Source organism: Rhineura floridana, chromosome 11 (assembly GCF_030035675.1).
Source record: "Rhineura floridana isolate rRhiFlo1 chromosome 11, rRhiFlo1.hap2, whole genome shotgun sequence".
In the NCBI taxonomy this organism is placed as follows: Eukaryota; Metazoa; Chordata; class Lepidosauria; order Squamata; family Rhineuridae; genus Rhineura; species Rhineura floridana.
In genome coordinates, this window is record NC_084490.1 from 61860177 (window position 1) to 61880605 (window position 20429).

The following is a 20429-nucleotide window of genomic DNA, read 5'->3' on the forward strand; positions in this document are numbered from 1 at the left end:
AGGAAGTCCACAGGCAGGAGAGGAGCACAACAGCACTCTCCCTCTCATGATCCCAAGGATGGGTATTATTCAGAGGCATAGTGCCTCTCGTACTAGAGGCAGTATATAGCCATAAAAAAAAATTTATTATTTAATTTATATGCCACCTTTCCTCCAAGGAGTTCACAGTGGGGTACATGTTCTTTCCTTCTGCATTTGATCTTCACAACAACCCTGTAAGGCCAGATCATACTAGGTTGGGGAAAAGGGATCCCTCTCTTCTACACCCTAGCAACAATGAAATAACACATGTGGCATAGTCAAAGCTTATAGTGAACAGCATCAGGATGGAGAACATCCTGAAAGGGAAAGACCTGTTGGTGGTTGCCAACTGGTCACCCCAGCAGAACTCCTGTGCCTTGGGCAGGTCTCATAGCTCTGCTAGTCTTATCATGATGCCAAGGTCTCAACTGGTAGCACTTATAGCAGCAAACTGTGCCCAAATTAACACTAGGCACAGTTGGCAAGTATTTAAGTGCTGTGCTGCTTCTCCATAGTTTGCTATCACCAGCACTCCCCCTGTAAGTGTGCATGATATGTATGCTGTGCTCAGAAGTAAGTCCCACTGACTTATATGCATCTTACTCCTATAGAGATGGGTGAGAAATTCAATTCAGTTTGCATTTCAAGCGGAATGTATCAAATTTGCATTTTCTGAAACAATATGAGAACTGAAGCATAGCCATCCTTCCAAATTCACACTGATTTGAATTTTGCAGTGCAGTTCGTCAATCAAACATGGTTTACAAAAATGCGTATGTTAGGGGAAAGTGTGCAGAAAAATGAATATATGAGTGAAAATAGCAAACAAAAATGCATTATATGATGAGAAATTGAGTGCAAAAATGTGTCCCTTTGTCAAAACTGCTTACAAAAATATGTTTATTAGGAGAAATTCGCACTAAAATGCAGGAGAATTTTCATGAGGATTTAAAAAAAAATTGCTGCAGAAATGTGGAGAATTGAATTTAAGATTGGAAAAATGGGAAACTGAGAAAACTGAAATGGACAGATCTTTCCATCCCTATACTCCCCTGGAAGTGTGTACCAGATTGCAGCCAAACTTATTCATGTGCATCTTTAAGCTTTCTTCATCTCTTTATTTCCAATAGCCGCAGTAATATTTCCACACAAGGCAGGCAGCTAATTTATCACTATTCAATATAGCAATATAAGCTCATATAAGCCGCAGCTTATCTGCAGTGTCTCCATTAAAACTACTTGGGAATAGGTGTAGGAATATCTCCAGCCTTGGCTGATACTTGTCAGACTGTGCCACTTTGAAGTGGAATAAAGTTTCTTACTACAACTTAGCAGAACGTGCATGCCAAAGTTTTTTTTTTTTATGTTAGAACTGTGTGCAAATGGCTTTTGGAAATTCTCCACCCTGTAGCAGGCAGAGACATTGGAAGAACCAATCCACCAAATTTCTTCAGGGGGAGGAGAATTTTGGCAACATTTTTATGGGGGGGGGGTAAGGGTTAACATTACCAATGAGTAAGTTTCCTTCTTTTGTTTTTCCTAAGCTTTCTTTTTTCCTAAGCAGCAGCAACAGTGTTGTGTGACCACCTGGCTGCCATTTTGCACCTTCCACAATGCCCCGGAGCTAGTATTGTTCTGAGGCATTTTGTGGGTGCTGGGGGTGGGGAAATGGGGGCCACCACAAAATAATGGTGGAGAATATTCAGGGAATATTCTGCAAAGTGACCTTTTCCCTGCGAGGTATGGGGGTGGGGAATCTCAGAAATGTCCTCAGAAACATGTCTTCTGACAAGTTTTTTTCTCCTCAGCTCTAAAACTTTTCTGTAGGGTCCCCACGCTGTGTTGGTTTTGGTCACATTCTAATTGTTTGAATTTAATGTGATTAAGCAAAATTTCAGAACAGGTAAGCACCATGATACTGTGTCAGGATTCTAGAAATGTGCATTGCTTTGAGAATCTTCTTGACACAAATTAATGAATCCCAGGGGACAGATACCACTGGAAATAAAGGAGACTATTCTCTGTCTCTCTCTCTGTCTGTCTCTGTCTCTGAGACAAGTGCCCTCTGGTGGAAACATGGCAAAATGCACAGAAGTCATTCAGTTGTACAACCAGGGGAGTGCTTGAATCTGCTGCTCTTTGTATTTGTACTATACATTCTTTATTGTGACTTTTAGCCATAGGCCTTATGCACATATACATAAATATATTGTTAAAAGATCACAGGATTATAAAAGAAAAAATGACAGGTAGCTATATCAAACCAGGGATTCTGTGACAAAGGACTCTCTCAGTTTTTGTGCGGCCAGAGCAAAATTAGCGACTGCCTGGGACATTAAGTTAAAATTATCCGATAAAAGCACGTTTACCTTCTCCCTATCGGAGCAGGGTGCTAAATAATCTAAAAAATACAGTAAAAACTTTCATCTGGGGCCCTCGTAGAGAGGGCAGTAAAGTAGATAGTGAGCTATCTCCTCTACTGCCTTACAGCCATATATACAGTGGCATTGAGCCACTGGGATGCCACTGTATCGGCCTTCTAGGTAGGCTGTAGGCATGACCTGAAAACGAAGAGCAGTAAATGCTCTTCTGATATTGGCTCTGTTGAGTGTGTCCAAATAGTTGGACAAAGAATGATTGAGTTTAAAACAAGGGTACCGAGATGAAAAAGGGGCCGTCGCTATAGACATCCGGTCCTGGCTGGCGTCACTATCAAAAATCCAATTTCGAAGTGCGACTCTGCTTAGTTCTGTCAATTTGGTTTGGGGAAGATCATATTTGGAGAGTATCCTCTGACATTCTGTGGCCCATCCACCGGTCTTCATTTGTTCGTGCCAACACTGTTTGGCCAAGGTTGAATTTTCCATATTAGAGATTCTGAGCCAGTACCGTAGATATGCTAAGTCAATGCGAGCTGCAATAGAAGGTAAGCCAAGCTCAGCTCTAAGATGGGCAGATGGGGTCCCCATTGGAAGACCTAACACTTGTCTCATGAACATATTTTGTGTAGGTTCTAAATTGGTGCTGGCGGTAGTTCCCCACAGCTCTGCTCCATATAAAATCTTTGGGAGTATTTTAGTTTTTAATATTTTTATCATGGGGAGGATAAGTTGTCCTCCTTGGATGAAAAAAAACCTTTTGGCAAGACCCAAGGCTTGGGAACCGGCTATTGTCGACACCTTTATTTGCGGGACCCAAGAAAGTCTGTTAGATAGGTGGATTCCAAGATATTTGAAAGTGGAAACCTGCTCAATGGGGGCCCTGTTTAATGACCAGTTGTTCTTGGCGTTCATAAATTTGCCACATACCATAATTTTGGACCTGGATTGATTTATCCTTAGATTCTGGGAGTGGCAATATTCCTCTAATTTTAGGATAATTCGTTTGAGGCCAATTTTTGTTAGAGAGCATAGGGCCGCGTCATCGGCGTATAAAAGGATGGAGATCTTTTTGGCCCCTATAGAGGGGGGAAAGAAGGTGGGCGATGATAGTGCCTCTACCATATCATTTATGAAAAAATTAAATAAAAAGGGGGCCAATAAGCAGCCCTGTTTCACCCCTCTATACACTGGGATTTTAGATGACGGTGCTATTGTTATCTATACGCACCTGGATCGCATTGGCTTGGTAGAGGGCTCTAATCAGCCGGAGTAACCTTTGGTCGATGTTTGTTTTGGCCAGTTTCTGCCATAAAAGCCCTCTGTCTACTGTGCTCTTTGTATTTATTCTAATTTGTCTAATTTGTGCCTAGTTAATGCAAATACTTTCTGTATAAATACATAGTTTCTTTTCCATACCAGGAAAATTGGGGGGGTTGTTTTGTTTAAATAGAGTTTAAATCTGTGCACAGGTTTTTCATGCTTACAAATAGTGTTTTGTTTCTGTTTTTAAAATGGGAGTAATTGTTCCATACCTATTTGCATGTAAGTTTCCATTTAAATCAGATGAAGCACCTAACTGCTTGAAATATTATCCAAGGCGACTTAAATTTAGTTGCTGTTAGGTGCTGTTTGAAAGAAGGGGGACACTGCAGTCTCCTGGGACAAAATCCAGACATGGAACTGTGATCAGAGCTATAATGTGATCAAATTCACAATGCTAGATATCATGCATGGCCTGTCAAAAAAGAAGTGCGGCACAGGCATATCCTTCATTAAAAAGAATATACTTGCTAGATTTTGCACAATTAGAGGTTAGCCTTCGTTGATGATGGCAACAGTGTTGAACCATATTGAACTTCCAGTGTTGAGCTGTATATTCCTTGAAGCCTTAACTCCCCCTGAGTTATATTTTGGCTCCTCCTGAGTCATATGTATTCAGGTACTGTTTTGGACTTTGTTTTGCTATATGCAGCCACATAATTAAATCTGATTCATGGGGTACAATCACTGGGATTTTACCTTACACAAGCCCTACTGAAATGAATGGGAACCTAGTCTGATGTAATGGGGAAGAATGTCAGATTTAACTCAAAGGATTTAAATGCCCAATTGGCTATGAAGCACATTGAGTGACCTTGGATGAGTCAGTTTCTCAACATTTGGGAAAGATCCTGAATGCTATTTTGGAGACAGGGCAGTATGTAAACATAATAAATGTGCTTTTGGATCAGATCTTTTTGGTAGATTGTACTTTCTGGTGGATTATACATGCATGAAGATGCCAGTTTTGTGGGGACAGCCAAAATACCATGGGTTGATCTTGGTTTATCCACTGATTCTCAGAGTTTTATCAGACTCCATTTGAGAAGTCACTCTCAACCACTATTGGGGCGGAGGAGAACTCTCCACATACTGTAGAGGAGTTTAACAGCATGTCTTCACTACAAATTCAAACCAATTTCATGCCTGTTTACCAGTCCTAACTCTCAAACGCAGAATTGTTTATATAATCTGGATCTGGAATCCCAACTGGGGGAAAAGTGATGGGGGGGCAGTTGTGGGGGAGCAGCAGGTACAGGAAGGATTAACCACATCTCGTCCTACCTCTTGCTTTTCCCTTGCAAATTGCCCCTTCTGACATATGAGTCAGCCAGTAACATACAGTTCAGGAACAATTACAGACTTTTGTTTAACAATGGTTTGTGTCCTTCTGCTAGGTAAATGCCAAGCAGTAGTCAGCACCTACAGCTGGCTACCCTGTATCAATTAGTATTATTATAGATTATCACAAATTAGCTGGAAGCAGTATTAATTAATCAGTGCAATTAACTAAGTGCAAAGGGAAAACTTAACTGGATTTTAATATGTGTCTCTCCTGAAAAGGTATTTCATGGCAATTGTATTAAAGAGTCTCTATGGTTTCTTAAGTTGGAAACTGTATTTGTGATATCCCCAATCAGCTGAATAGTAAGCCAGATATCTGAAAAGCATGGGTTTGGGGGACATTTTCCCATCCCCAGTTAAATTCCAATGTATCTCTGGGTAGTAAAATGGCCCCAAACAAGTGATGTGCTGTGGCAGAGCATTTAAATCTACTTTCCTGGACATTTTGTGTGTGAAAAATGCCATTTTAATTCTGATTCATTCACACTGACTGGGTAAAAAAAATAAACCCAAAAAGTCCAATGGCAAAATTCAACAGATTTTTTTTCGGGCGGGGGGGTTGTGTTTTTTTCCCCCAGGCTGTTTTTTGTTTTCAAAGAAAAAATCTGTCTGGGTACTTAAACCTGCATCACACTGAATCAGTTTTTGCTGGAAAAAATCTTACCCAACATATTATGTTGGCTGGGACAACAATGCACCTCAGATGTAAGAATTTACTACTCTCTAGGTGACAGCATCCTATAGAGGACTATGTGTTTGTTCTATTCTGGGGGTGTAATTTTACCTCCAAAGGTCTGGCACAGAGGGAAATATATGTGTGTGTAGAGATACTGTAGCATTTATTTAATTGTGTTTGCTAAGGGGCAACAAAAAGGCATATCTCCACAAAACAAAAACATATATTGATTTTATATCAGGTTAAGTGTCACAGTTTCCCCCCAAAGAATCCTGGGAATTTCTGAGGATGCTAAGAATTTTGTTAGTGATTTGTAGACTCACACAGAAGTACTGTTTCCTGGGATCCACAGGAAGAAGAAGTAACGATTAAACCAGATATGTCTTGAGGCTGTTGAAGCCAGCAACCTGATCCCAAACAGCTTTACTTAGAGTTTTAAATCCCATTTAGTTCATATAGGGACATAAGTCTGAGGGGTTTGTAGGACAGCAGTCTAAACTTCATGATGGTGGTTAGCTTAATTAATTATTCCCTCTTCCCTTGACTGCTTTATTTGTGATAAATAAATAAATCTTAATGTAGATTGTACACATACAGATTGGAGACAAGATAAAAGCTTTTTCAAAGAGGAGTTGTTATTAATTGCCCACCCTTCACCAATAGGTCCCAGGGTGGATTACAAAATGTTAAAAAGAATTGCAACACATTTCAGTCACAAGAATAGGGTGAGTTCTGCAAACATACATCTCAGGAGCCAAAGGCCAGGGTAAAGGTGGTATGAAAGAGGGAGGGTTTCTAATGGAAAACAGGGCTTTGTATTGTTTTGAAGCCATAGGCAAAAGAACAGTATATATGTTTATGTGGACTCAAACCACTTTCAACTCTCCTCCAGCCTCAAACATAGGGCTAACACAATTCTAGCTTTATTAGAGCCAAGTGTTGTTCACAAAGCAACAAGTAAGGGCCCAACTACGTTATATTATTTGTTTTATTTTTATTTATTTTTTAAGCATGCTCAAACTGACCACTTTTATTTTGAAGAAAAAGCAGCCTCGGGACCCCAGTCTGGGCTATGCTCTCAATTCAGACTGGGGTCCCACATCTCTTTCCTGGTGAATATTGTTCCAACTTCCCCCTCCCAAAGGTGTTTCTGATTGGGGAGCAAATTGCAGGGCACGACTGAATTTTCAACAGGATCAGAACCTCATGGCTGCTTTTTCTTAGGAATTAGAGTTCTGCAAAACTCACTTCAGAAACAAAAAAAATGACTTTCCCATGTCAATCTGATGGGCTCAGAAAAAAATATCCAGCACCCCACCCTTCCCCAGGAGCCCTGAGGACCCCAAGCATTGGAAGGAAGGGGGGAGGGGCCCTGCTTGTGCCACAACACATCTCAGATTTTTCAGAAGGTATGGAGAAGGTGCAATGAAGTTTGGGGGGCTGCCAGGGAAGGCTTTTGGGGATAGGAGGAGTGGGGGGAGCTAGGAGGGAATTCTCTTCTGGTTCAGATTTTGATTCAAGATGGAAAAGATTGGGGGGAATTTAAAGTTCACAGTTCCCGAAGTTCATTACTGATTACTGAGCATGGTTCAAGCAAATGTCACCACTACCGATGGAATGATCTATCAGTTGCAGTTCTCTCAGTTTCTCATTTTTCCAATCTTAAATTCAGTTCTCCACATCTCTGCAGCAATTTCCAATTTTTTAAAAAGAATCACCATGAAAATACTGCAGAATTTTAGTGTGAATTTCTCCTAATGAATACATTTTTGTATGCAGTTTTGACAAATTTACACATTTTTGCAAGAAATTTATCCTAATATAATGCATTTTTCTATGTTATTTTCACCAATATATTCATTTTTGTGCCCACTTTCTCCGAACATATGCATTTTTATAAACATTGCTTGGTTGGAGAACTGCATTGCAAAATTTGGATATGTGCGAATTTCGAAGGATTGGCTGTGTTTTGGTTCTTATGTTTCAGAAAGTGTGATTTTGATAAATTCAGCTTTTAATGCTAACTGAATTGAATTTCTTGCCCATCCCTACTTACCATGACCCCTGCATTTCCTTCAGAATGAAGGTCACCAGTATGTTTTATGTTACCATGTGATTAACATCAGATCTACGTTTCTTAAGTTCCAGAGAACACTTCTTTTAGGATGGATGTTTAAAATGCCATGTTGAGAATTTCATCCTGTGCACATTCAGTAGAGCGTAGCTCACGTTAAGTTTAGTTGGGATTTCTTCCAGGTGAACATTTATTTATTTTTATTTATTTATTTAACCACATTTGTATACCAGTTGATTCTTGTAAACCACTTACAGGTTTTCACAAGCATTAAAATTATTAATAAAACCAGTGAAAAACAAGTATTAAAAACATTTTAAAAAACAATTAAAAACAGGAGTAGACTAGTGAAGGTGCCTGTATGATGTCAATAGGCAGGAAGTTCCAAAGGTGCTGCCACACTGAAAGAATGATTTCTCATAAGTGCAGATCGAGTATTATGTGGCACCTGTAACAGTGCCAGTTCTCCATAACACATGCATAGAAACAGTCTAAGTTACACAATGCAGGCTTTAGTTGTGTGTGGTGTTGGTGTTGGTGCTGCGTTATTCTATATTATTCTTTAGAGTACATTTCTAATTTTAAAAACCCTAATCTACCATTTAGAATATGTAATGTTCAGATAATGACACAAGTCTTATTATCTGAAAAGGAATTTGGCTAAGAAAGTCTTCTTTGGCAGGTTGTGGAACACGAACGGACAGATCTGTGGAGAGAATCTTTGGAGGAAATGTTGCAGGGGAAGGCGAATGGCCGTGGCAAGCTAGTCTTCAGCTGAATGGCATCCATCGCTGTGGGGCTACACTGATCAGTAATTCATGGCTTGTCACCGCAGCCCATTGCTTTAGAGGGTGAGAAGACCTCCTGCCAACCTTACTAAGACTGTACCTGGGTTCTGCAAACACTCTTCAGTTATCACAATCTTAAAAAGCTATCTCATCCAAGGTGTATATGTAGAGATATGAAATTGTGGGCAGGAGATTGGTGCTTAAACCTTCTCCCACACCTGCTGAGTCTCCTCTCTCTTTTTCCAAGTTGGGCTTATTTCAGGTCTTGGAATTGGCTGGGGTGGGGAGGTCCAGGGAGAAGGCCTGTGGCACCAAATCGGTAGGCAAGGGAAGCATTCTCCCCTGCAAATATCCCCTTTTGCCTTATTATTAACTTACTAAGAAAGGCTGGGCTAAAATAAAACTCTCTTATACACACTAAATAGAATTAATTATTATTGCATTAATCTCAAATGTGTTTTAGAGTCAGGGATGTCAATAGTTGGACGGCTAGTTTTGGGGCCCGTTTAAGGCCTGCGACAATGAGAAGGAACCTTCGCCAGATCATCATCCATGAGCATTATTCTCAGAACGTCATGAGACATGAATATGACATTGCTGTCGTGCAGATCGCACGCCCAGTGGAATATACAACTGCTGTGCATCGTGTTTGTCTCCCGGAGGCTACATATTACTTCCCGGAAAACACTACCTGCTTCGTCACAGGATATGGTGCTCTGAAAGATGATGGTCAGTAACTCCACCCCTCCTTCTCACCCATTACCATAGCTGTCACTTTCATCCAGGGATCATGGAAGCTTGCAAGTGCTCACAATTCTGGGATGTACAAGGCAGGCAGCAAAAGAAGGTCCAATGCGGTAAAGAAGCCCCATGCAGCTCAGGAGAGTAAAGAGGCCACATCCCCAAAAACAGCCAATGTGAGAGGATGTACCCCCCTCCTCTGCAGGGTGCTGGCTATTTCTCTGTCTGAGTATTTTCAAGGGTGTGGCCTCTTTATCACCCCATTGTGTAATTTAGTGGACCAAGGTGCAACACATTATTGACCAGACAGAGGAAGAAGACCATGTACTCTATATTTTTTAATTCTGGCCAATCCAGAGAGAGGCTTCCTATTATGTACCAATCACAGAAGGTGATATTACAAATTCCCTGTTTTGTTGAGTGATGAGTCTGGGCATCTGCTGCCTGAGGAACTCACTAGACTAGGTCTTAGCATCGTGCCCTCAGATTCTTGGTTCAAATCTGGCATCTCTTACAATAGCAACACCCCACCTGTAATGGAGGTGAGGTGCTGAATGAGCATTAGTGACAGAACGGATTGCTGGGCTTTTGTAACTGAATGATTGCTGTGTGGCAGTGTGGTACATTGGGGGGAGTGTTATGATTTTATGTGTGCTACACTGCAATCTTCCTATGAAATTTCACAGGTCTCATAACTCTGTTATTACTGTTATTATTTTGAAACCAGGTCCTAGTGTCGGTGAACTTCGTCAAACAGAAGTGAAGATTATAGGTAATGAGATTTGCAATAGAAGAGAAGTGTACAATGGAGTCATTTCATCGGGGATGCTGTGTGCTGGATACCTGGAAGGAGGGAGTGATGCCTGCCAAGTACGTGTAACAACTTAGAATTAGAAATGGGGGAGAAATTCATTCAAGTTCTCTTTTTAATGCAAACCTACCTAATTTGCACTTACCAAACCAATATGTGAAATGAAATACAGCTATCAAAATTTGCACTGTTCTGAATTTTGTGATGCAGTTCTCCAGCCACAAAAATGTGCATAAAAAGTGTATGTTAGGAGAAAGTTTGTATTAAAATGGTTATATTAGTGAAAACAAGGTACAAAAATCCATTATATTAAACAACATTGTGTACAAAAGTGCATAGATTTAATGATATGCATATAAAAATGCTATGAGTTGTAATGCAGATTTTTAAAAACTAGGGGCTGCCACCCTTGCTCGCTTTGCTTTGCTTGCCCACCCCACTATCTGTCCCTCTCACCCAAACCAACACCCCTTCCCTTAGAGCTTGCAAAAAACCTTTTATGATCCTCCCCCTGCTTCTTATCCCTCCATGACAGAGGTGCAAAGGAACCCCTCCCCCCTCCCCAAAACCCCTATTGACCCAGGCCTTCCCAAACTTCCTTTCCCCTTAAACCTGGTCAAACCTCCGCCCCCTCTCCCCTGCACGATATCAAGCTTCCTCCTTCCCTCGACAGCACCCTTTCCCAACCTTTGGGTCCTCAGATGTTGCTGGACTACAACTCCCATCAGCCCCAGCTAGCATGGCCAATGGTCAGGAATTATGGGAACTGTAGTCCAACAACATCTGGGGACCCAGAGGTTGGGAAAGGCTGCTGTACAGGATACCAAGTTGCCTCCACACACACCCTTTAGACCTTCTGCAAGGAGGAGGAAAACAGAGGAGGGAGGTGGCTGGTTGAGGTGAACCAAACAGGAACATTTATGACAAGCCGGGACAGCTCCTCAGCAACCATCCTACTGCCCCACTTCTTCCTTCTTATCCTCTGTCACTGAGGATGAAACAGCATCATTGGTGAGATGGGGGGCACTGGCAGCAGAGCAGGACAGATGCTGAGGAGCTGCCCTGCCCTGCCCTGCCATGACTGTTCCTCCATGATTTGCCACCTCTGCCTCGGTCACCTGCCACCATTAGAAGGCTGTTGTCACGCTCCAAACTACAACATGATGTTAGTCTTAGAAAAATATTGTCTAGTAAAAAAACATTTGCCAATTTTTGTTTAAATTGGGAGAACTGAAGTGAATACTGGAAAAATGAGATACAGAAAATGCCAGATTTGTCCATCCCTTTAAGAAGTGAGTAGAATAAGCACTAAATGTGAGGAGATTAAATAACCCCACAGATGGCTTCTGTACACATTATGATTTGCAGAATTTATTATGAGGCAATTGACACCTACCTACCTTTGCCTTTCTATGACTATCTTCCTCAAGGTGCATGCCTTCCTGATGCTTTGAATAAAGAGCAGGAGTATTTGCTATAACAATTAATATTTGAATAGTAAAAATTCAATAATAAAATAACATTTTATAAAAGTAAAATAACAACAGTGATTCTGAGCATTCTATGGCACTTTAAGAGTATTCACTATCGCAGAAATTCTCACAAGAATCTTGCCAGTTAGGTCAGGATTGTTATTCCATTGTGTGGATGGAGGGCTGCAGCTGAGACAACTGAAGCTTGTTTAAAATCACAACAGTATAAATGTAGACACATCTACTCCAGATAAGTCCCATTGAGTTGATTGGTGCTAATTCCTAAATAAATGTGTATAGAATTGCAGCCCTGGTTTGTAGGATTGGTCAAGTGATTAGGCTTAGTATGCTTGCTTTCCCCCCCCATTTTATGAAATAGTAGCTATGATGGGTCCCAATCTCAATCAGAACCGTGCTGTGAAGGGTGCTGAGAGTTGCTAGGAGACGCCCTGTTCCCCTCACAGAGCTTCAATCAGAGTGGCTGACTTAAACCACTCTGGCCACTGGAGCTCTGTCAGGAATAGGAGTCTCCTCTCAGCACCCTTCACAAACTACGCTTCCCAAGATTCTTTGGGGGAAGCCATGACTGTCTCAAGTGAAATAAAGGTCTGGTGTGGGTGTGGCCCCCTGATTAGGCAACCCCAGCAGCTGTGAATTTGGCTTTTAGAACACTGACAGTTGGTTCTTACTGAGCATGCCCTGGCTTATCATTGACTTCAATGCTAAATTTCTTAAATTAATTAAAAACCCGCCAGGCATTTTTTAAACTTTTAAAATGCAGAAGATGAAGGTCAGAGTATGGGACAAGATCAGTAATAGGATTACAGGTACTCTGTGAACATGGCTGATTTTTAATGAATTTCAACAAATTATGAGACCTCTTACAGAAAAAAGTTCAAAAGGGGTCTGGTTTTTTCCTGTCTCTTTTTACACTTTGAACTCTCGATTCTCTCTGACTGTTTTTTGTAACGCCATGAAAACTTAGAAGGTTGTTAAGCAAGAGTTTCTGAGCTCAGGACTAGGGTTTTGTTTTGAAATGAGCTTATGGGAAGCATCAGAATGGCATGCGGGTATTTTCAATTTAACATTGTGGAATGTGAAAAATCCATACTGGCTATGGTATACAGCCACTATCTTAGTTGTATAAATACAGAATCATTTTTTCTAAAGTATCAAACACATTCAAATAGGAGAAAGTCAACAGGTCACATTCAGTATTATGAAACAATACAATCAAATACAAAAACAAGGTCAAGATGTATGGTTTTTTTTGTGGGTCTTTTAAAAAAGCTAACCCAGTCCTGACTGCAAGTGCTGGTCTTGCTGCACACCAAGGAGCCACGGCAGCATTGTTTAAATAATATTTTTGGATCTTTGTGAGGGAAGCAGGATCTCTCTCTCTCTTCCAAGGAAGACAGTGCAAAATTTGATCTACACAGCCTTGCTTATTGTATTGGTTTTGCAGAGAGCTTTTCCCTTGCTGCATATTTAAAATGGTCTTATTTCTCTCCTAGGGTGACTCAGGTGGTCCATTGGTTACTCCTGATTCTAGAGGAATATGGTACCTTGTTGGCATAGTGAGCTGGGGAGATGAATGTGCTAAGCCAAACAAACCCGGAGTCTACACACGAGTGACTTATTATCGAGACTGGATTGCTGCCCACACTGGGGCCTGAAACTTCACAGAAGTTTCACAGGCAATGTATGAGCCTGGAACCCAAGACATTTGGACTATAAATAGATATTTTTAATACAGATAATTCCATAGCTTTGGTCATTTCTGATTTCAGAGCAGGCACTATTGTCTTTACTAGAGGCGTCAACATAATTCCTTGCCAAATTATGCTAAGTCCACTAGCCTCATTTTAATATCAGTTCTAGTTGGGTTTTTTTTACAAGGAGAGGAATAGATTGGGGAATATAGTTGCACTCAGCAAAAATATTTTATTTGTGTTTCTTTAAGGCTCCAGTCCTTAAAACAGTTCTACTGTCAGGACCCTGTTTTGTTACAGTGGATTGCTTGCTATCATATATTTTGATAACTGACAGTATTTTAAAACGTTTTCATTCTATTTCATTCAAGTAGTGCACAGTCAGGGACTAGGAGGTACCTTAATTTATAAACTCCTCTTTACATAAGAGTGTAAGAAGAGCCTGCTGGATCAGGCCAGTGGCCCATCTAGTCCAGCATCCTGTTCTCACAGTGGCCAACCAGATGCCCACGGGAAACCCGCAAACAGGACCTGAGTGCAAAGAGCACTCTCCCCTCCTGTGGTTTCCAGGAGCTGGTATTCAGAAGCATACTACCTCTGACTGGGGAGGCAGAGCATAGCCATCATGGCTAGTAGCCATTGATTTAAAGACTAAATATCCCAGTCACTAATATCCCATTTAGTATCTTGGGGGGGGGGCTTGGGCCAGGGGCCACCAGTGGTCTCCTTAACTCATTAACAGTCGAGAGGAGCAAGACATGCAGACTGAGAATACCACTGGTATTCTGTTACTTTGCATATATTCTGATGTCATATTTCTCTTCTTCTTTTTCTTTGTTTTCCCCCTTTATTTTAACATTAATAAAATACACAAGAAGAACAAAAATAACCAAAAATAGCAAAAACAGGCTCGTCCATTGTCAAAAAATAAGGCACAAGAGGGTAATTAAGAAGAAAGGGAATAAGCAAACACTGAGAGATCAAATAGTTTTAAAATATCATATAAGGGAGGTGTTGTTCTTGGACCCACAAGTGTCACAGAAAGTTCTAGGAGAACACCACCTTTCACATTGTGTGGTGCACCTACAATCATCAAAACAGCATGGTGCTTTTGCTCATCTTCCTACACAGTGCGTCAGCGAGAGTTCCTTAGGCTTGGTGAGCTCTTACTGTCTTGACAAGTGCCCCACATGTGGATGCCAGACCAGAAAGGGGGCTTCAGAGCACAGGCTGTGCCTAGCCATTCAGTGAAGCGGACAAGATGTAAACGGGGCAAGTTATTTCCCTTCATGGGACAACAATATTGATTTCTCCAACAAAGAAAGTGCCAGAGCAACTGCGGCCATTACTCAAATGGCTGATGTGACAATTGTGCAGTGACCAACAGGCATGCTAGACTTTGAACACCTGCAGGAAGACAGGGTTTGGGGATCATAACCATGCTCTCCTTTTTAAAAACACAACTGGTGAAGAAATGTTCCTCTTCTGCTCCCCAGAGGGTATAAAAACCACTTGCCTATCTCTGCTTGGGAACAAAGCAACTCTACACAGGAGTTTTAAAGTATGTGAAAGGGAGAACTAACAGTCTGTTCTCGATTTTGATTAATAATTTGTTTTTGGCATGTATATACACTAAATCATTTTCCATTTTTGCAATTGAGGTTCCCCTAGTCCCTCCCAGTGTTGTCCTTTCCTTTGTCTGTGCATCTCCTTTTGCCTGGAACCAAGGAGAGGAAGGGTATGAGAGCTGGAAGAAATAGTTCCATATGCCTCCCTCCTTTCTTTATTCTTGTGTGACTCATGTTGGAAATGTGAATCTTAAAACCAGTGTGAGGGAAAAGCACAATCCAGCAAAAATTGGTCACAAGTGAGGCAGCAATCACTGTTGCATTTACACTGAACTCAGTGGGCCTTACTGTACTTCTGAGTAAGAATACTCTGAATTGCACTGAATTGCACATTTAACTCAGTGGACCTATAGTCACAGTGAACACTGTTTTCAGACATAAGACCTAAAGCAGTTCTTGCTGTAATAAGGTTTGTTGAGTAAGTGTTAAAGGTTACATTAGCCAGAACCCACAGTTAGACAATATCTTTATTAGGCCTGATCAAAATGTCACAAAATTGTGGCAAGCTTTTGAGTTCTCCAGAGCTTTTTATTAGGCAAGGTTTTGCACCATGCTTTATGTAACATCTTGCTGGATGAAGCTCAAAAGCTTGCCACAATTTTGTGACATTTTGGCTGGTCCTGGTAAAGGTATTGCCCAACTGTGGATTTTAAAGTTGTTTCTTATGGACTAACACAGCTCCCTTTGTTTTTTATTAGCCAGAATATTTATTTGCATTACAATTCATTGTTTCTGCAACGGCAGTGACCGCATGTTCATATAAACAGAGAGAGGCTGACTGAAAGGCAGATTTAAGCCTTATGTGCCATTCCCACTGCTTTCAATGGGCATTCACTTGCTGGAGTACATGTGAGATGTGGGCTTTGTTTTTTGCTTGCTTGCCTCCTCTTCTACAAATCTGACATACGATTGAAGTTGCATGCTGAGAGCCTCATCTGATGCAATAGAATTAAGGTTTAACTCAACTGTTGTGTGTGCCTCTCCGCCTGCTTCAAACTGTGCCATCTATTTGGAGAATTCAATAAATATTATTGGCCAGGATGTTTGAATATAGTAGCCTGCCATTAAAGAGTAAGGAGAAATCAAGAAAGCTGCCCTGCTGGATAACTGAAATTGTGTCCATTTAAATGCAAACACATGGCTCCAAACCAGCCAAACTCCAGGATTACAAATTACTTCATCTCCCTAACCTCTCCCATCACCTGACAACTCATCATCCTTTATGGTCTGAATGTCCTGCTTGATCAATTGTTTTGCTTGTTAGAGGTGCAATGACTTCTGCAATGACATAGCCTAGTACAACTAAATGGACTGCTGCAGGGATTCTCCTTTTGCTGAAATGAAGGAAAAAGAGACCTAATGAAGAACTTGACCTGGGAGACCAAAACCAGCCTAGGATGCCTTTGGATCTTTGTGTGTGCATTTACTAGCTTGCTTCTCTGAAATCATAGCTTTCCTGTCCATTTACAATTCTCTGCCAACTGCAGACCTAAATGAAGAATCAGGACCTGTTCCTGCACTGCATTTTTTTACTTTCTACTCTAGGAATAAGAGAATGGCACTTTAATGCTTTTCTTGCTTGATTTCCTTGTACAACAGAATGTTCACTTGGTGCTCAGCTATAATGTATGATGAACAGCATATTATTTTAATGAGTGTTGCTCTGATCAGTGACTACAGCAAGTTGACACTGCTATGACTGCTTAGGGGTACACCTGCACCCTTATAAACCATCATTTCAGTGGTAAAGGAATAGAGATGAAATGTTGAAATATGCACACATCCTTTAAAATTAGGGAGCCCCTAGTCTGGGTACTAAAACATGAAATCTTCAGGAGGAGCAGGCAACTACAACATACTTACATAGAACTTCACATGGATAGTTGCTTCAGTTTAATAACCCTATGGCAGTTGATGACATGACAAAGATAAATGAAAAGGCACTGCAGTGGTGATTTTTAATTTGGGGATGCTTTTCTACTGCTCTTCTGCCCATAATTTACCCTCTAGTAGTGGGTTATCCTGCAAACAAATCCCCTAAGTAACCCAATGAAAAGCATAATTTTGGAGAGAATTTGGATCCAGAACACGTTTTGAAACCTCAGGCTGAATCCTGGCACATGTAGACTAGTAATAAGAGAGTGCCCTTCTATTTAAGGCTTAGAACATACAGATAGTACCTTTCTGCCACACACTTAGAGGCCACAGCTAGCTCTCATAGAGTTGGGATTATAGTTAGGTGACTCCCAATAATCACACATACTCTAGGTAGGCTTCAGCCTTGGCCCTTTTCTTGTTTTATTTCTTGAATTATTTCAAGAGTTGCCAAACATTGAGTACTATTGATCATTATTTTAATCCTAAGAAAAAAGAGCTTTCTAGAAAATTAAATTCCTAGGAACTGGCTTCTCTGTAAGCCTTAGTCAAGCTGCCATAATAAAAATTAGTAGGCTCTCAGCTATTCTGACTAAACACAAATAAGTTTTTCTCTCACTTCACACCCAATACAGAGGAAAGATATATAGTACTCAGTCCACCAAAAATTTCCAATGATGTGTATTTTCATGTTTTGTACAAGTTGTCATTTTTTGTTGTCTGAGATGTTCCTAATATGTCACACCCCTGCATCAGGCCCTATTTTAAGTTTAAGTTTATCCCACAGTGCATGGTAATGATTAAAAGACATAACAGGAGCAAAACCAACACACACACACACGGCACTCCTTATTTGGCTCTAGACTTTCTAAGTGGTTTATGATAAGCTACCACTTGTAAATCACCCTCTATCTACCCATATAGAGACTTTTGGAAGTATGGTCCAAATTAGATGTTACATGCAAATATGCCTTTTGAACCCCTTTGGAGGGATGACTTGGGGAAATGGTGGACAGTTTCCACTGCTTCTCCAACTACTCCAGCAGTGGCTCTTCTAGTTTAAAAGATCCCATTGAAGCAATGCTATTCATATCTGGAAGTAACATCTGATTGTCCCTAAGAATTCAGGCTAATCAAGTTTGAGATTCTTTATCAATAGCTATTCCAGAAATATGGGATTTGTGTTAACCTTCTAAGAGGATTGTTCTCTTTCTGCATGACAGCTTTCACAGTATAGATTGTAGAGGCCTCATAGTTTATCAAAACATGTTCTTTTTTTGTAATGTCTTTCTCAGATTCTCAGGGATTCTTGGACATTAGAATTGTGATAGTTTGTTATGCCAAAAAATGTACTGTCACACACATGCATACCCTAATGTTTAGTAAAACTAGCTTTGTTGTGAATGGCTCTCTCTCCCTGCATCCTCTGTCTGACTACTCTAATCCAACCCACTGGTGTTGTGCATTCATTCAGACACTTCATTTACTGAGTGATTATTTTCAGTATGGCATATACAAACCCTCAACGCTTTTCAGATGACTGAGGCAGGCATTCCATCTCACATAGCACCGGCACTAGTAGCACAGCATAAATGAAAATAACCTTCGCCCATAAGGATTTACTTCTCATCTCCCTCCAAATACTAGTATGGTCAATGTGAAAAGCTGATGTACAACATACCATTCAGTTCTTCAGATAACATGTGCATCACCTGATTTCTCTACAGCTGATTACTGTCCTGTTGATAAACTGGCAGCTTGAGTGCATCTGTGCTGGCTTTACTGAAAAACATTTTAATGAAGTCATGTGACGATATCTGTAGTGATCTGTGATTGCCCATTCAGACTTGCTAGTCATCATTCAATGCTGTAGCTATTTTATATATTTATTTATTTCATTCCTTTTCTATACCGCCCCTAGCCAATGGCTCTCTGGGCGGTTCACAGCAAGGAATAAAATATAATACAGTAAAAAAAATCAGATAAAATCCCTAAAACAAACAGCTAAAGCATTTAACAACTTGATAAAAAAATTAACTTAACATTAAGCAATTAAAAACGCCTGGGAGAATAAAAAGGTTTTAACCTGGCGCCGAAAAGATAGAAGAGTAGGCGCCAGGCGCACCTCATCGGGAAGACTGTTCCACAATTCGGGAGCCAATACTGAAAAGGCCCTAGCTATCAAGTGATGGACACATATATCTAAAGACCTTCTGTAAAACATGGATGCAACTTGTAGGTGTGTTTACACTAAAACGAAAGGTACCGGTTTGCTTATGACCTTTCTATGCGTTGTGATACACCATCCCACTTTTTTGGCAAAAAAAGAAATTTTCCTGGCAGGTAAGTATGACAATTATGTTCAGACATCATAATGGCGTCTTTTCATCACATGCAGAGCATTCGTTCCTACCACTAAATCTACATTCATCACTTGAAAGAAGAGAAATTCATATGCATAATGCCCCATGACAAAACCATTTGTCATATGCTTATGGGAATGACATTTTTAAAAAAGTCTCACTGAGCAGCAACCTAAGCACACTTGATACTGCGTATTACAATAGAGTTAATCACAAACCTGAATGGTAGGTTCTTTCTGGAAATGGTATGTAAATATAAAGAATACACACACACGAGAAAAATATTTCTTCTACTACAGAAGACATATTGCAGCACCCATATATCCAGTTTCAAACATTCATCATCTGTTTGAATTTGTTTTATATTTTTAACTGGCCATTGCATTGTTTGTCTTCACATTGTTAAGTTCATATGATGCCTTTTCACCAAATGGTACTCCAGATAGCCAATAGCAATGATACAAAACAATCAAAAACAAAGTCAGGTTTAAACATATCAATAAAATCATTAGACACAACAGCCGGTTCAACCAGCTTCAGCAAACTTACAATGACCACATAAGCTTATTAGGCCAAAAGTCTGTTTGAATAAAAATGTCTTTGCTTCCAGAGCATGGAAAAAGCTGCTGAGAAGGGCCTTTCTTGACTTCCTGCCAAATGCATTTCAGATGTTGGGAACATGAAAAAAGGGACCTCCCTTAAAGGCATGACAACCTGAGCAGGTTTATTTGGCAGAACACTATCTTTAGATTGCCTTGTCCTAAGGCATGTAGGTCTTTGTAGGTTATAACTAGTACTTTGAATTGTGTGCTGAGTCCAGACACAGAGTGATAGCCAATGGAAACCTAGGAATCACATGCTTCAGATAACCAGCCCAGGTCAATATTCTGGCGGAACCAGCTGAAGCTTCTCTACACTCTTCAAAGGCAACCCAGGGTCAACAGAGTGTCCAGAAATACACCAGAACTGTAAAGCTGAGTTTTCAAGGGGAATGTGACCCTGTTCAAGACAGACTGAACCGCTAGTCCCTGATTTGTCTTTCTATTTGCAAGGAACATCCTATCTTTTCTGGATTAAGCTTCAGTTTACTCGTCCTCATCTAGTCCACCATTGACCATCAGACACCAAGTCAAAGACTGAACAGCTTCCTTGGATTTAGATGGGAAAGTGAGAAAGAGTTGGGTGTTATCAGCATATTGCTGACACCAAACCCCAATAATCTC

The 20429-nt window shown here is 40.6% G+C and overlaps 1 protein-coding gene across 9 annotated transcripts in view; it reads left to right on the forward strand.

The window, feature by feature from the left end:
* LOC133365993 (transmembrane protease serine 11A-like) overlaps nucleotides 1–15472 on the forward strand; it is a 78291-nt gene extending 62819 nt beyond the window's left edge. For all 9 annotated transcript variants that reach the window (XM_061588577.1, XM_061588576.1, XM_061588579.1 and 6 more), the window contains 4 exons: nucleotides 8499–8667; nucleotides 9068–9333; nucleotides 10073–10215; nucleotides 13143–15472. In XM_061588577.1, the coding sequence (XP_061444561.1) occupies nucleotides 8499–8667; nucleotides 9068–9333; nucleotides 10073–10215; nucleotides 13143–13304 (740 nt within the window). In that variant the 3' untranslated portion in view covers nucleotides 13305–15472. The remainder of the gene's footprint in view (nucleotides 1–8498; nucleotides 8668–9067; nucleotides 9334–10072; nucleotides 10216–13142) is intronic.
* The last annotated feature ends 4957 nt before the right edge of the window (nucleotides 15473–20429 follow it).